The 17,425-nt window shown below is 43.0% G+C and overlaps 1 protein-coding gene across 1 annotated transcript in view; it reads left to right on the top strand.

The window, feature by feature from the left end:
- The window catches only part of TFAP2D (transcription factor AP-2 delta), a 55,223-nt gene extending 45,688 nt beyond the window's left edge, over window positions 1-9,535 (top strand). The window contains exon 8 of the mRNA XM_065402087.1: window positions 9,316-9,535. Coding sequence (XP_065258159.1) covers window positions 9,316-9,535 — 220 coding nt within the window. The remainder of the gene's footprint in view (window positions 1-9,315) is intronic.
- Window positions 9,536-17,425: the final 7,890 nt, after the last annotated feature.

Here is a 17,425-nt window from a genome sequence, read left to right as displayed (position 1 = left end):
TACTCTCATGATGGCTCCCATAACCAGGACAGTTAGGCATGGTGTTGGGATTGGTTATACATTTGTTACAGCTCTAATTGTCTGGGGAGGATGAGCAGGGGGGGACATGAGATGCCAGGGCCACATCATTCTTTTCAGAGTAACTCTTTTAAAACCATAATTACATTACAAAGCCATTGAATATGGTGACATTTCACCAGCGACCATCCCTGGGTGATGAACTCCTCCCAACATGACTTCTTCATTATCTCTTAGTCCCCACATAATATTTAATCAAAACAAAGGTCTGTTTTCTTTATTTAGATACAGATAATTCTTCATAGACTAAGGTCACAGCAGTGAGATTTTCAAAAGCACTTAAGGCCTGGTCCATATACAGTTTTTGGACCAGAATAACTATGGCCTGCTCTACACTTAAAATGGAGGTCTACATACTATGGGTAGGGGTGTGAAATATCCAAATGCCTGAGCATGGCAGCTATGCCGACCTAAAACCCTGGTGTAGACACAGCTAGACTGGTGGAAAAATGCTTCCGTTGACCTAGCTACTGTTGCTCAGGGAGGTGGAATTAGTAGTGACAGAAAACTTCCTTCTGTCGCTCTAGTGTGTGTCTAAACTACGGCACTACAGTGGGATAGCTATTGCGCTGTATCTGTGCCCATAGTGTAAACATGACCTATGTCTGTTAGGGGTGGGATTGTTTTACTGATATAGGGCTTGTCTACATTGGCACTTTACAGCGCTGCAACTTTCTCACTCAGGGGAGTAAAAAAACACCCCCTGAGCACTGCAAGTTTCAGCGCTGTAACATGCCAGTGTAGACAGTGCACCAGCACTGGTGCTGGGAGCTATGCCCCTTGTGGAGGTGGGTTTTTTAGAGCCGGAACTATATAAGCCCCGTTAAAGCACTGCAGCTTGCCAGTGAAGCCGTGCTCATAGGTACATTGTGTTAATACTAATATAGCTTGTTCCTTTTCATCTATACAGTATAAGCATCTTTATACCAGTATGGCCTTGTCTACACTTGCAAGTTAGAGTGCATTAAATCAGCCCCAGATGCCCTGACTCCACACTGGCAAGACGCTTAGAGCGCCAGGACTCCGTGGCTGGAGCGCTCCTGGTAATCCATCTCCATGAGAAGCATAGAGGTTGCTGTGCCCCGGCTGGAGTGCCGGGGTGTCAATGTGGACGATGTGTTGCATTACTATGTTGCGACTGGCCTCCAGAAATGTCCCATAATCCCCTGAAGTCAAGTGGCCACTCTGGTGATTGTTTTGAACTCGGCTGCAGGCATGCGGATATCCCTTTTCAAAGCTCCGTTTCTGACAGCATGGATGCTTATCTGCTCCGGGACACAAAGCAAACCATTACTGTGGAATGCTCCTGCTGCAGAGGCAGGGGTGTGTGTGTGTGTGTGAGAGAGAGAGAGAGAGAGAGAGAGAGAGAGAGAGAGAGAGAGAGAGGCAGGGGGTGAGGGCTGATGTCGGGTTTCCCCCTTCCCCCTGCCACTGTCTGAACTTACAAGATAGCATACTGACACACTCTGCCCCCGAAAACACACTGTCTCTCCTCCACACATACACACAACACACTCCCTGTCACACTCCCCACTCCCTCATTTGAAAAGCAGCTGGCAATCTCGTAGGATGCCCATGGAACAATGGGATTGGGAAACCTGTATCATATGATGCTGTGCCTGCCCCATTAGGCATTGCAAACCCTTTCCAAAGCACGCTGCAGCCACTTGCACACTGGGATAGCTACCACAATGTACTGCTCTCTGTGGCGTTGCAAGAGCTGCTAATGTGGACATGCTCCACAGTCACAAGGAGCAAGTGTGAACACACAGCAGCGCTTTCTCTGCTGCTGTCTCCGAGGGCTGGTTTAACTCCCGGTGTTCTACATCTGCAAGTGTAGACGTAGCCTAAGAGTATTGTACCACTTTAATTAAACTGATATTGTTAAAGAGGGACAACTTTTGTTTGTAGACAAGGCCTAAGTGATGTAGGAGCAGAGATCCCATCAATGTGACTTGTGCTTCTAAATTACTTAGGTACTTTTAAAATGCCACTCTTAACTTGTATTATTACTCTGAAAAATTGTACTGTAAAAATGACATCTCAGCGTTGCCAACCCTCACAATTTTATTGCTGGTCCCACAATAATTGACATTTTACTTAAAGTTCCAGCTTCTGGAGCCAAGTGATGTGAAAATTGGCATGGTGGCATGAGAAATATTATTTTCTTGCAAGTGACACTTGTGTCAGTGGGGGGAACTGGCAAAAGAAGCAAGAAGAAAATCTTTGGAAATCTTAAGTAAACGGAAAAATAAAATAACAGGTTGAAAACATTCAGTAAAAATAATCAGCATAATGGTGAATGAAATTGTTTTCTGCCTAACACTCTAGATCAGGGGTCGGCAACCTTTCAGAAGTAGTGTGCCGAGTCTTCATTTATTCACTCTAATTTAAGGTTTTGCGTGCCAGTAATACATTTTAACGTTTTTAGAAGGTCTCTTTCTATAAGTCTATAATATATAACTAAACTATTGTTGTATATAAAGTAAATAAGGTTTTAAAAATGTTTAAGAAGCTTCATTTAAAATTAAATTAAAATGCAGAGCCCTCCGGACAGGTGGCCAGGACCCTGGCAGTGTGAATGCCGCTGAAAATCAGCTCGTGTGCCGCCTTTGGCATGTGTGCCATGGGTTGCCTACCCCTGCTCTGGATGATACAAAGCAACTTTCAACTGGCATTTTTTCAAGCGGGCATTTTTATTGCTTGATAATCTCTGTGATTGAGGTTGTCAGTTTCCTGTGGTTGTTTGGCATGATATTGACATGATGACAAGGAAAGTGGCATGCTAGAAACCAGAGGTGCAGAAATCAGGAGCAGGGAGACTGTAACGTCCTTCTTTTTCAAAGTTAAAAAAAAAAATTGTTGAATTTCAAAACCTATTGTACTGATTTTTTTTTTAACTCCAGTATCACACCCAAACTCAAGAGCCTTACTGATGTTATCATTACACCGCCACCTACTGCATTTATACCACTTTCCCTTTGTCACTTCACCACCGGAATGTGCAGCAGCTGCTGTCTTGATTCCATTCCTCTTGCTGCCTTCAGTGTAGATGCAATCATTGGAAGAAGCCAGGTGCATTAAGAAGTTTGTGGTCACATAGCTCTGGCGCCATCTACAGCTTTCCAATTTCCTTGACCTCTTTCAGTCTGGCTTTAGGCCTGGTTATGCTACTGAAATTACATTGGTTTCCTTGGTCAGTGATCTGGTGACACACAAAGGCTGTCCATACCGATCCTTTATTTTTTTCTTATTAACTGTCTTTGACACCATAGATCACAAAGCATAGACTGTACTACTGGCCCAGGCAGCAATGGACAATAGAGTTCCTTTGGCTAGGATTTTTTCTCATCTGCTTGCCCAAGGTCTCTTCCATGTAGCTTTGTGCAGCTATCATTCTGTCACCCTCTCCTTGATCATTGGGAGTGAAAGACTTGGGTGGGGGCTGTATTGCCAGTGTTGCCAGCTCTCATGATTTTACTGTGAGTCTTGTGATATTTGATGCTTTCCTTAAAGCCCCAGTTCCAGGAGTCAGGTGAGTCTCTCATTGATTTAAGAGAGTAAGTTTCTATCCCTTGTGTTTGTGGAGAAAAGCTGAGCAATGTCTTCAACCTATGAGTTCTTTGGGGCCTCTATTTGCACCTGGATTCTCAGGCAGCAACGGGTGTCAAGGACAATGCTTTTCACCCACAGCCAGAAGGTTGTGACTTTTTTTTTTTTTAAGATCCAGACCGCCACCTGGATATCCAGCCCCTTACAATCTCTAGCCTGGCCTGCTACCATATCATGTGCGCTTCTTGAGACTATCCTTGACGAACACCCAGGAACTTCAGCTAGTGCAGAACATAACAGCTCGTGTGCTAAGCAGGGCACGCTGCACTATGGTGTATAGTGGCCACTAGCTTTATATTTGCTCTCTAGTGAAATGCTGAGTGTTGTCAGTCTTGTGACAAAACATTTTACGGTCTGGGTCTTGGCTTTCCATGTGGACTCTCGTGATAGGTGAAATCAGCCACAAGATTTGAGCTCTGTGGAGCAGGATGTTTTTGGTGGAGGTCCCTAGATTCTAGAACCATCTTTTCTGTCCCATCAGAACTCATCTTTGCTCTCCATGGTATAGAAAAGCCCATCCTTTTATGATGGCATTTTCCTAACATGTGTTTGGCTATGAAGGGAGCTGACTGGGTTAGTGTCTTTGAAACTGCAGGCTAGCTGTATAGTTTTATAGAGTTCTCTATCCCTGTAGTATCTGATACCTTTACTCAGACTCCACACATGTTCCCGAGGGCTTCCTTATGCCACTTAACCTGAGGAAAGGTATCCGAATCAAGCTCTTAGATCCTGCAAATGAAATACAAAAGGACTCTTGATGTCAATGGGAGCACTTGTGGAGTTAGGTGCCATTCAGCATGAGTAAGGAAATCAGGCTCTGTTTTAGTTCTCTCTTCAGTTGCTGGGATCTCATCTGGGAGCTGTGTGTGGTTGCTGCCAGTCGTCTGCAGCGTGTTGTGAAATTTGGATAGTCACTTATGTTTTTTTGGGATGTTCATGTTCCCAGAAGCTTGGGCAGTGGGTGCCCATTTCTGTTTTTGCTTTTTTAATTAGGGTATTAAAAATTGGTGCAGATGGCACCACCCATGGAGAGTGAGCATGTTTTTTTTGCAATGCAATGGCACGCCACCCGCCTGGGGTGAGCAGGAGTGCTCGAGGTAGCTGCCAAACTAGAGTCCAAGCCTTCAGGCACACTGGGATGTTTTAATTTTAAGTAAGGACATCATTAATACATGAGCAGCCATAATTGCATCATAACACTAGGCACGCCTGTAGGCAGGAATATATGCCGGGTGTACTAAAGCATAATGGTTATAACACATTGACCCTAAATAACTTCTTCCATGTGAAGATCTCAATGCATGGTACAAAACCCAGTTAATTTAGCCTTGCAATATTTCTGTGCTATGTTATTGCCCCCATTTTGGAACGGTGAAGTGACTTACTTAGAGGTCACACAAGGAGGAGGGCAGAAGATTTGGGAATACCTCAGGCCAAGATTTCCAAACTCAGCTGCTTGATTTTAGGCTCCTCAATCCGTATTTAGGTACCTTCATAAAAGTGACTTGATTCAGAGATGTTGAGCACCCACTGATTGTTTTGATTTCAGTAGGAGCCCAGCACCTCTGAGAACCAGGCCACTTTTATTTCAGTACCTAAATGTGTGTGCTATGGAACTGCAGTTAAATACTTTGCCCCAAGTCTTCAATCTCCCAGACCTGTGCTTTAAACATGAGGCCATCCTTTCTCCTCTGACTGGAATAAACTCACTGTTACTGGTAAAGGGAAATTATCCAAGCTTTGCAGCATTTTCAAAGGGTTAAAAAAAATTGTGGGGCCAGATGAATGACTGTGATAAAGCATAAAGGACATCTTCACTCAGCCTCGCTGTACCTTATCAGTAAAACGGGGACAATAAATTATACACAGTGGGGCTGGTCAAAAAATTGTCTTCAAAACTGTTTCTTTTGGAGGAAGAGAGGCTGTGTATTATGGCGGTCGTGTGACTGGAGTGCATGATGGGAGATGTGATCCTGTGAGGGAGCCCAACCTATAGAGAAGAATGGGAGGTTGAGACGCCTGATCTACAATTCCTGTGAGGCACTGAGGTGGCATTTCAGAATCAAAATATTTGGGTTTTTGTTTTTCACTGAAAACATGATTTTTTTCCACAGAAAAAGAAACCATTTTCCAATCAGCTCTAGTTATGATGCTGACTGGTTTGACACCATGTATACAGCTCTTTTTTCAACCTATACATGGTTTGCAGACAGGTGGTGTTTTTTTACAGTTTTGTTCATTATTTGAGATCTGCCCACCTGTATACACCGATGGGCTGTTGGTGAGCTGTTCCCTGGGAATATTCAATATAGTATTCCCTCTTTGCCCTTCATGATGTGACAGGCCATCTTAGTCACATGGTATTGTTTCTATTCCCTGACTTGATGACCAGAACGTTTAAAAACAGAGGGGGGTGGGGCTTGCATAAATCACTTCCACACAGTCCTTTGCACAAACGCATATTCTTACATATTCATGGGCCTTTGGCTTTTCTGTAATCATGTGGAAAACAAACAAAATGACAGTGCATACTGGCAACTATCAAAGGAACTTCACGGCTTTCACTTGAATATAAGCTAACAAATATTCGTTGTGTATTCCAGTGTACACAACCCTGGCCATTCCAAAATCATAAACCAGGCCCTGAAAGATCAGGAGTGTGGCTTAAAAATAATGAGATTAACCCCTGATTCCCAACATTTGGGTTCCTTTTATTTGCCTTCTGGTATAGCAGCCTTTAGGGTTTGTATTTTAGAGCTTTTCTCCACAGTCATGAGGGCTTGAAACTTACACTCTCAGAATGTAAATTGAGATCCTCTGTAATCACATGACTCCAGTAGCTTAGACTTTAAGAAAAACAGCAAATATCACATAAGATGGCAAGATTGGTGTAAATATTAATCTTTTGTCCAGTGTGCCAGGCACTTTCAAAACATAAAAAAGGCACTGTCCCTGTCCTTAGAGGAAAAGACTCTACAGTATGAATACATTTAGATTTTCCTCATTTACTATAACTAAAATGAAGGCCCAATGGGGCCTCCAGATATTATTATTCAGTAATTATTAAGTAGTTATTGTTAATGTTTTTCCCATCTGTAAAATGGGGATAATGATGCTTAACACTTTTGAAAAGTGCTTTGGGATGTCTGGCTGAAAAATGCTACATAGTTATTACTCTATTATTGTTGTTGTTATTTATGGGAACCCTCAGAAGACTAGGAGATTCAGATTCCAATGTCTAGAGACTTCTCCAAGGTGTCTGACCAACTAAACTCTCCACATTTCAGTCAGATATCTCAAAAGACCATGACCCTCCCTAAGATTTCTGGTACTTCCTGCTTCTAGGAGAGGCAGAAAGTCAAGCCTGTCTTAAGCGCAAGTGCCCTGCATTGGAACTTTTCTGCTGCTCCCCACTAGGGTTGCCAACTTTCTATTTGCAGAAAACCGAACACCCTTGCCCCGCCCCCTGCCCTGCCCCTTTCTCGAGGCCATGCCCCAACTCACTACATCCCCCTTCCTCTGTTGCTTACTCTCTCCAACCCTCGCCCACTTGCACCAGGCTGGGGCAAGGGATTGGGGTGTGGGAGGGAGTATGGGCTCTGGGGTGAGGGCTCTGGGGTGGGGCCATAAATGAGGGGTTCAGGATGTGGGAGGGGGATCCGGGATGGGTCACAGGATTGGGGTTTGGGGGTGGGATGAGGGCTCCAGCTGTGGGTACAGGCTCTGGGGTGGGGCCAGAGATGAGGGGTTTGGGATGTGGGATGGGGTCCTGGCTGGGGCAGGGGGTTGGGGTGCAGGAGAGGGTACGGGCTCTGGGCTAGGGGATGCAGGCTCTGGGGTGCAGCCAGAAATGAGGGGTTCAGGGTTTGGGAGAGGGATCTGGGCTGGGGCAGGGGGTTAGGGTGCAGAAGGGGGTGCAGGATGTGGGCTCCAGGTGGCGTTTACCTCAGGAGAATCCCAGGAAGTTGCAGCATCTCTCCGGCTCCTAAGTGGAGGCGCGACCAAGTGACTCTGTGTGCTGCCCGCGCCTTCAGGCACCACCCCCTCAGGTCCCATTGGCCGCAGTTCCTAGCTAACAGGAGCGGCTGAGCTGGTGCTGGGGACCGTTCCTCCACCTAGGAGCCAGAGGTAGATGCCAGCAGCTTCCCGGGAACTGGGTAGGGAGCTGGGTAGGGATCCTGCCTGCGCCACCAACTGGATTTTTAACAGTCCAGTCAGCAGTGCTGACCGGAGCTGCCAGAGTCCCTTTTTGACTGGGCTTTCCGGTCGAAAACTGAACACCTGGCAACCCTACTCCCCACTCGTCTCCTCCAACTTCTTGTCAACAAGCTCTCACTTATTTCTAAAATGTCTGGTCAGACTGGGGAGCCAAAATGCTGAAGAGACTTGTCCTTGCTCTGCAGAATACAGGAGGTGCTTCCCGGACAGCACTGCAGGTGTTTTAGTGCATTCAACCACTCTCACCAATCTCTTCATCACAGGGAATCCCCCATGATAGCCAGTTGCTTTTTAGCTGCAGGGGTTAGTGGCTCTTTGGTGCTTGTCAGTGCAGTTCCTTAGCCAGCCAGAGGAGTCACCGCTGAGCAGCAGGGGGCATTCATTGATCAGTGGTGCATGTGTGTCCACCCCTGTGCCTGATCTACAGAGGATATGAGTATGTTACAGCCATACTTATAAAGTGTGGGTCTTTAGCTCAAGCTATAAGCACTTACACCTTTTGCTTGCGAGGTCACTGGTTCAATCCTCTTTATTGTCCAAAACAGCCGCTATCCCATACACTGCCTCTTCAGTATTTCCCCAGCAGCAGGATTTTGCCTATTGTTATATAACAAAAGATATAAAATAAACAATAGAAGAGTGCTGCACCTTTAATCTCAAAGCACTTTATCAACTATATCTGGGCAGCACCACTAAAATATAGCCACTTTTGGGGTGCAGAGCAGGAGCAGCAGGGGGGGGAAAAGACTGTGTTATGATGTAACCCATGCCTGCTTGGTGGGATGTGCTGTCCCTCTCTAGTAGCATCTATACCATCTAGCGATTAATGAGTCTGCAACAGCCTTAGCTAAGAGGTATGTGGCTTTTAGCTCATGCAGTAGAGGCTCATACAATAAGCTTCAGATGTCCCAGGTTTGATCCTGATTACTAGGGTCTGTCAGCCTTATAATAACACTAGGACAAACCTTTATCTTGACTAAAGCTACCTTAGGATCTATAATGTCTGTGCATAGCAATCAGGCCCTTGGTTTTTAATGGTCTCATCTGGAAGACTCAGCAAACGATACAGAATTTATTTAATCTACCACAGAAAGATGTTGTTAACCCAGCAATTCCAGTGAGCATAGGGGACAGATTCTCAGCTAGTGTGAATCGGCATAGCCCCATTGAAGTCAATGGTGCTACATCCTCTGAGAAGCTGGCTCTAGGTGTTTCAAACCTGATCCTCCTATCGCAAAAATACCCCTTTGAAGTTGCATCTAGTCTGGTTTTCTTTTATTTCTTTCCTCCAAAGGCAATAAATATTTGAGGGGGAAAGTCTTGAATTTCACTACAAGACAATCAGTGCACAGTAAACTCTTCAATGTTTCTTTTCTTTCTGTCTCCCTGTCTCTCTCCCATGTACAGTTTGATCACTCACGGCTTTGGAACTCCTGCAATATGTGCTGCCCTAAGCACTTTCCAAACTGTTCTCAGTGAAATGCTGAACTACTTGGAAAAACACACATCGCACAAAAACGGAGGAGCAGCAGAATCTGGCCAAGGACACGCCAACTCAGAGAAAGCCCCCCTGCGGAAAACTTCAGAGGCTTCTGTGAAAGAGGGCAAAACAGAAAAGACAGACTAGCTACATCAAACAGAATCTATTTCCAGAGAGTCTTGCTGCTGATATTTTTCTTTTTTAAATATATATATCATTGCGGGTGATTTATCTCCAGTGGACCAAAAAACAAAAAAACAAAAAAAAAGGGAGGGGAAAAAAGAAAAAGATAAAAAAAAAAAAAAAAAAAAAACCCTGAGAAAAGAAGTGTACAGTAATTGTGTGATGAAATTGTCACTTTTTAAATTTATGTTGCTCTAAACTATTTTTTTGTGCACGTAGTGTTTGATCGTTCCCAATGATACACTAACACTGTTTTTTATAAGCACTTCTGGACTCAGATGAGGTGGCACGCATGATTTGTCCGGGGCTAACTTGAAGCACTTTCTTATCCGGCAGCATAGTTAGGAATGGGGCAAGCACCAGAGTCATGGGATATGCAGATCTGGCATTATAACTTTGCCCATGCGACGGATCAAATGGAAAGAGTGCCTCCTTCACCCTACCAAGCTGGCCCAATCAGCTGACCATCAGGAGACAGTATGGAAACTTGGAAAGGGGAAAGAGAAGAACCTTTATGTCCTGGGAAGAGTGGACCACTCAATAGTTGGGCTGCACAGCCCAGTGTGGGAATTTATGGTAAATCTGCATTGGAATTATGCCAGAGAACTGTCCTGATTGTTCAAGAAGCAGCCCTGGTGCCTCTCATGTGAAGGACATCACAGTCTAAAATGAAAGGGCCTTGATAGTTTCAGCAAAAGCCCTAGTAACTGTAATCATTGGAGGTCAGATTAAATGATAGGCTTCTGTCCCTTATCCCTTATCCGCCCCTAGTATTGGCAGTTGAATTCAGAAACTGCGGTCAATCATATCTGGGTCTGTATTCAAATAGATTGATGCAGGTGGTTGGAGAGGACTTTTGTTTTGCTTTGATTTTACGATGCTTTTCTTTTCTTTAATGGCTTGTATCTGCAGCTTGTTTGTCTTTAGCAATGCAGCTAGGACCCAGGAGTTTCCAAAAACACCCACTCACAGATCAGAGGTTCTAAAAAAATCCCATTTCAAATAAATGATGTCTCGGGATAGATTGGTCTTGTCCACAGCAGCCAGAGGTTTAAAGGCCTTGCTTAAGTATTTCTAAAGCCTCACTTTACCACCTGCCACACTCATCATCTAAAATGGAGCCAGCCTTAGCATCCTCCAGGCTCAACTCACTTCAAGCCAAAAGTGTCTCCAGTCTGATTCTACTTTGTCTTGTCTTAGGTTAGTTCCATCCAGCCAATTCATGCCAGAGGAGTTTTATTTCATTAGCTCACCACTTCTTTTTTGGGTTTCCATCGTGTCTTTTTATTGGGGAAGGAAAAATATTGTTGCACATGCAAGAGTGCCTTGGCTGTAAGTAGATAGGACAACCAAGCTGGGATTACAAAAATTGGCCTTCAGAAAGAGTTGAAGTGTTGAAGGAAGTGAGTCAATTGTGGCCCAGTCCTATTCCCACTGAAGCCAGTGGGAGTTATGCCATTAATTTCATTGGGAGCAGGTTTCATACATTTATTGAGAGCTGACTGAGTTTCAGAAAACCTACCAACTGTTAAAGAGTCACTACTGGGTAAAATTTAGCCCTATATTTAGTCTTTGTAGAAACAAGGCTTTTTATATAAAATCTAAGACCTGTGCAAAAGTTTCCCTGACATATTTTTAAAAATTCCCGTGGAAACAGTTGTGAAAGACAAACATTTTCATGCAATGTTTGCAACTCAGACATTGCAGGATTGTGCTAGAGCATGAGAAACTTGAAAATGAAATTCACTAGTCACTGACTATAAGCAACACAGAAACTCATTCATCAATTTTCATTCCCAAGCTGAGGGAAATACAAAAAATAACGAAATAAATAAGCAAAAATAAACAGAAAGCAAAATCTTAAAAGGTACTAAGTGCCTTGTGCCCAACCCAACTCCCTCAAACTATTGGGAGTTACAGGCGCTCAGTATGTCTCAGGATTTGGCCCTGGATTGTTTTTAAGATGACAGTATCCCACTAATGTCAAGTTCCTTTTTAAAAATATCTCCAGATTGACCACATTATGAAAGTGTAATGAAATTCAGTTGACAAATAAAAAGAGGCACATTCCCTAGCTCCAAAAAACTTGAATAAATCAACATTAGAACTACTGGGGGTAGAGGGAGGAAAAACAAGAAAAAAAATTGAACACTTTTGTAATTTTTTCATCAAAGTTTTGAATTCTGAAAATTTTTGACAAGCTGTGTAGCTTGTTCTATAAAATGGTGAGTGTGGGGGGGGGGAAGAGGGGAATACAAATACATTCTCAATTTTTTCCCCATTATTTTCCAAATACATTACAAATTTTGAAACACTTTCTACAAAGGCACCAAAGTACCTGTGGTCATGAATTCTGCCGAGACACTGCATTCAATTATAATATTGATCAAATATCTGAGTCAAAAAATGCTTACATGCCCCTATTTAAAGTAATATGGTGTTCAATATACATTCTAATGTCTCTACAATCTTTACTCTTAAAATAACAAGGAGTCTGGTGGCACCTTAAAGACTAACAGATTTATTTGGACATAAGCTTTCGTGGGTAAAAAACTCACTTCTTCAGATGCATAGAAGTGAGGTTTTTACCCACGAAAGCTTATGCCCAAATAAATCTGTTAAGGTGCCCCCAGACTCCTTGTTGTTTTGTAGATACAGACTAACACGGCTACCCCCTGATACTTGACTCTTAAAATACTTACATTTTCTGCTGGAGCTCAGTCACTGCTATCAATGGAGCACATTATTTGTATTTTGGGTTACTGTTCTACCCACTTAACATTATTAGAAATTGTGTGCTGTTTAAGCCCCGGCTTTCCACACTGATGCCCTATTGTCCACTAGAAGTTCTTAGAAAGAAATCACTTAAGGCCTGATCCGAAACGTGTTCAAGTCAATGAGATTCTTTTCATGTATGGGCTTTCTTATAGCTCCGCTCATACTCCTATTTCTCTTCTTTGCTCCCCTGAAACTCTTTGAATGCAAAACACATCAAAACGCTGTTTGAGAACCTAATTGAAGCTCATGTTCTCTCTGTGTTTGCTTGTTTGTTCTCAGTCTTTCCAATGAATGTATTTACTTTCTTTGGAGGGAAAAATATTTTAAAGTTCTGTTTAAATGGTTGGAATTTTCAAAGAGATTAAGAGAATTAGATGCCAAAATACCCTTAGAATTCAATAGGATTCAAGCAACTAACTCCCTTAGGTTCCTTGAAAATCCCAGGCTAAATTCTTATCCACCCTACCTACACATGCACACAAACATCTTTTCCTTTCTCAGGCCTTATCTATAGAGAAAAGTTGCACCAATGTAATTGAACTGATTTAAAATCAGGCTAGTTACACCAATGCAAACCCCTAATGTAGATGCACTGAAACCGGTTTAAAACTTGCTTATGTCAATTTAGCTTTTTGAAGGTTACTACTTAGGTTTCAAGCTTGCTACCAATGGAAAGCATCCCAATCCCATTCATCTATTAGATCAGCCTGAATGATGGGCAGTGGCTTGAAGTTAGATTCAAAAAAGTATCCAGAATGGTGGGTGTTTATCCAAAGTATATCCAAATATATGTGCACATTTCTGATCTAGAAATTAGGGCTGGAACAAGCTCTCTCATCACATATCCATGAATTTCTCATTCTACACAGGTTAGAAACATCTTTCTCATGGCTGAAATCCAAGACCAAAAAAAAAAAAAAAAATTAACCAACTTTTTTTTTTTTTAACCCCCAGAATAGATGTGTGGCTCAAGTTTTGTGTGAATGTTTGGATCAGGTCTTATTCTAATTGAACCAGGCCACCCAGCCTTTAACAATTCAGCAGCTCTGTTAGCACCTGCTCTCACTGACACCACTATTAAGAATCAGAGGAGTAGCCGTGTTAGTCTGGATCTGTAAAAAGCGACAAAGGGACCAGTGGCACCTTATAGACTAACAGACATATTGGAGCATAATCTTTCGTGGGTGCGTCTGATGAAGTGGGTATTCACCCACGAAAGCTTATGCTCCAATACATCTGTTAGTCTATACAGTGCCACAGGACCCTTTGTCACTTAAGAATGCTTTGCATTTATATGGGATCTTCAATCCAAGGTGCTCTACAAAAGCTTTATTAAGTAAGCCTCAGAAAACCCAAGAAGTGGTAAGTAAATGAGTATAATTCTCCTTTTGACACAGAGATTAAGGGCCAGCTATTGCTACTCTTACTTTGGTTCAGTAGCAGCTTACTCAATGAGTAGTCCCATTGACTAATAGTGATGACCTTACTGACGGAGTTAGGGTATTATTCATTGGGAGCAAGGGGATCCAAACCTGGCCTTAAGTCACTTGCCCAAGGTCAGACAGTAAATCAGTGGCAGGACTGAGAATAAAATCCTGTAGTCCGCACTTTCAGCCCCTGCTCCAAACACTAGACCTGAGTGTTCTCATGTAGCACCCTATAATGTTATTAAGAGTGGCAAATGCACATTAAGGAGACAGTAACATACGCCTTTTACACAGCAGGTAGAGAGAGAGCTAGTGGAATTCCTACACACCTGTTGCAGTGAGTGAGCCCAGCAGATGAATGGCCATGACTCTCCCAGTTAAAGTTCAAAGACTGCAGAGAGACTTGTTCTTGATGTTGAAATGCTAGCAAGCAGCTTGCTGCAGCTTTAGTACCTAACTCCTTGCAGGTGACACTCCATCATTTTGATGGAGTGACACCAAGAATGAATTTGGCCCCTAGCTTTCCCCCCTTCCCCCCATAGGTGAACTCCAAATATCCATTGGGAAAAGACTGTCAGATCTCCAAACCCGACAAGGCATCCGTTCTTTGAAGTTTCTCGTCCATTTTTTGCTAAAAGATATGGCAATCAGACAATGCATAGTCCTCCCAAATCATAGGCTTTTGTGTAAATATTGCCCCTGCTTGTCTCTTCCCTTTGAAATTGACTCACTGGCACAGCTGACATTTGACTAAGGAAAAGTAATTTTTATTTCCTGATAGTTCGTTGTCTCGGAACACTTTTTCTAATCACGCTAGACTTTTTTTGGTCTTACAAATCATCAATCCGAAAGGGCTGATGATTAATTCCCTGAGAATCTGACTTTCTTTTATCCTTCAGAGAGGCAACTCGGCTGCTCTAATTATTTACTTTAAAGGAAGATAAAAAAACAGTATTAATAGACAATCCAGCCTTGCAACACAAAGGAAAATCAATGACAATAATTATGCAGGACGGTAATTATAACCATATCCTCTCCTCTTCCCCCATTACAGATTCTACAAGCCTCAAAATATAGCTGATTGGGAGGGAGAAGAATATTATTTCAGTTTCCTTTGCCAAGTGAAGGTCACATTGAAAGAACCGACCTTTTTTATTGCTATTATTTTTTAAAATTTTATTTAATTTGTATGATGAACTCCATTCTGTACAGCAGCTGTTGTGATTGTATTAAATGTGACTGTGCACTTGGTCACAAACAAGCAATGTCCTATTTATTGTTGGGGGATTAGGTTTTGGTTTTCTCCTTCAATTTAATTTAATTTTATTTATAATTCAGTGGTAAAGAACATAATCTTTTATATTTCTATTTCCTATATGACCTGTCCGTTTTACATGAGTCTCTTAAGATAGCAACCACATTCAACAGAACATTTCACAGCAATAAAATCTATGTTGATTTAACCTGATGTCTGGCGCTGGAAAATAATTTCTGTCTATGAAGAAAGATTAAAGATTTAACAGTAGGGCCATGTGACAGCAACCAGCATTATTATATTATGTACTTGTATTGTAGTAGAGTAGCAGCCGTGTTAGTCTGTATCCGCAAAAAGAACAGGAGTACTTGTGGCACCTTAGAGACTAACAAATTTATTAGAGCATAAGCTTTCGTGGGCTACAACCCACTTCTTCGGATGCATATAGAGTGAAACATATATTGAGGAGATATATATATACACATACAGAGAGCACTCAGAGTTGGTAAGACAACTCCCACCTGTTCATGCTCTCTGTATGTGTGTATATATATCTCCTCAATATATGTTTCACTCTATATGCATCCGAAGAAGTGGGTTGTAGCCCACAAAAGCTTATGCTCTAATAAATTTGTTAGTCTCTAAGGTGCCACAAGTACTCCTGTTCTTTTCTGTATTGTAGTAGTAACTAGAGGGTACCCCAGCTAAGAATGAGATCTCATTGCACTAGACACTGTAGATCCATGCAATAAAAGACAATATTGAAAAGCTGACAATCCAGATAGATGAAGCAGATAAAGTGCAGGTGAGAGAATGGAAGTATCACATGCCCATTTTACAGATGGAAAACTCAGGCCCAGAGAGATTAAGCAATTTGCCCATGGTTATGTAGGAAGCCTGTGACAATACCAAGAGCTGAACTTAGATCTTATGAGCCCCAAGCCAGTGCCTTAGGGCCATGACTATCCTTTGTCCATGGGAGAATCTCAGAAGGTGTGAAATTCAAATTCTATTTTGGGTGGTAATCAAAAGGAAGGATTAGTAATGGGCACAAACTGCAAAACTCCAGTTCGGATTCAGGTCCAGGGTTCTGGAAGCATTCAGATCCAGCATTGTGATTCTTCCCATTATAGAAATAAGGAGCAGCCACAAAACTTTGTTTCTAAATCTAAACCCCAACTTCTTGGATGTTTTAGTTCAGCTTAACTCTAGTTTAGATGTTTATCTTAATTATTCAGAGCACTTGACGTCTGCAAAGTTTTGCTGGATATCTCATAAGAAAAGGCTTTGCATTTCCTGGACATACAGCTTCTAGCTTGGTTGGGAAAGTGTTTCAGTACTTCCAGCAGCGGCCATGTGCAGGTGCATAAAAATGAAAGACAATAAGGAAATGTCAAGTTTCAGAACTGTCAAAAGTTATGTCTTGAGCTCATCCCCTTGGGGTAAGTGCAGGTGCCTCCCTTACCTCATATGTCATTCTCTGGGTGACAGCAACCCTGTGGTTGCTCTCCAGCTGTGCCTCTTAGCAAGTCCACCCCATTCCAGGGATATAAAGCAGTCCAGACAAAAAGGAAATACTTCTACAGCCTTCAAGTTGTTGGGCCCCCTTCCTTGTGTAAGGGAGAGGGAAGCAGGCTTTCAGGCCCCACACATAGTCTTGGCTCCCACACTTCTGTGTAGCAGGGAAGGAGAGGCCCCAGGGGTGAGGCAGCTGGAGAGCAAGTCCTCGCCCAGCCGATGTGGCTTCTGTCCCATGGGGCTAGGGCCAGCTCCCCACTCCAAGCATTGCGGTCCTGTTTGCTAGGTTGCAGCACCACTTAGGGTTGGCACATTTGCTCCATCTACAGAAGGGTGGACACACCAAACATGAGTGGTGGTGTGACTCCAGAAACTAGGTCGCAACGACAATCAAATTTGGCCCACCTATCCCTCCATCTCCGTCTGTGGAGGGGCAGACATGCCAAGCCTGGGGGGCACTATGACCTTGTGGGCAATGACTGGAGCGGGAAGCCAGGCTCACAGGAGCCACTGTTGTGCAGGTCACAGACTTTATTAAAATTCACGATTACCATGAACACCATGACTTCCGTGCCAAAATCATAGCCTTGCTAATGAATGATGAAGAGCACAATTCACTGGGAAATACCACTTCTGTAGTCTAACTGCTTTTGTCCAGGATCAGTTCTGTGAGTCCCTGCCCTTTGGTATGTACCAGAGAGTCAGAAGGAGATCAGTGGGCCAAATTCATTGCTGGTGTAAGTTCAGTGCAGTGACACCGGGGATGAGCTCAGCTCATTAATTTCACATTGGGGTATAAGTCATCCTCCCTATCCACAGGAAAACAAGAACACCAAGAGAGATTTGCAGGCAGATTTGCAACGCGCATGTTCACTT

Source organism: Emys orbicularis, chromosome 3 (assembly GCF_028017835.1).
Source record: "Emys orbicularis isolate rEmyOrb1 chromosome 3, rEmyOrb1.hap1, whole genome shotgun sequence".
In the NCBI taxonomy this organism is placed as follows: Eukaryota; Metazoa; Chordata; order Testudines; family Emydidae; genus Emys; species Emys orbicularis.
This window is presented reverse-complemented; position numbering and strand designations above follow the sequence as displayed.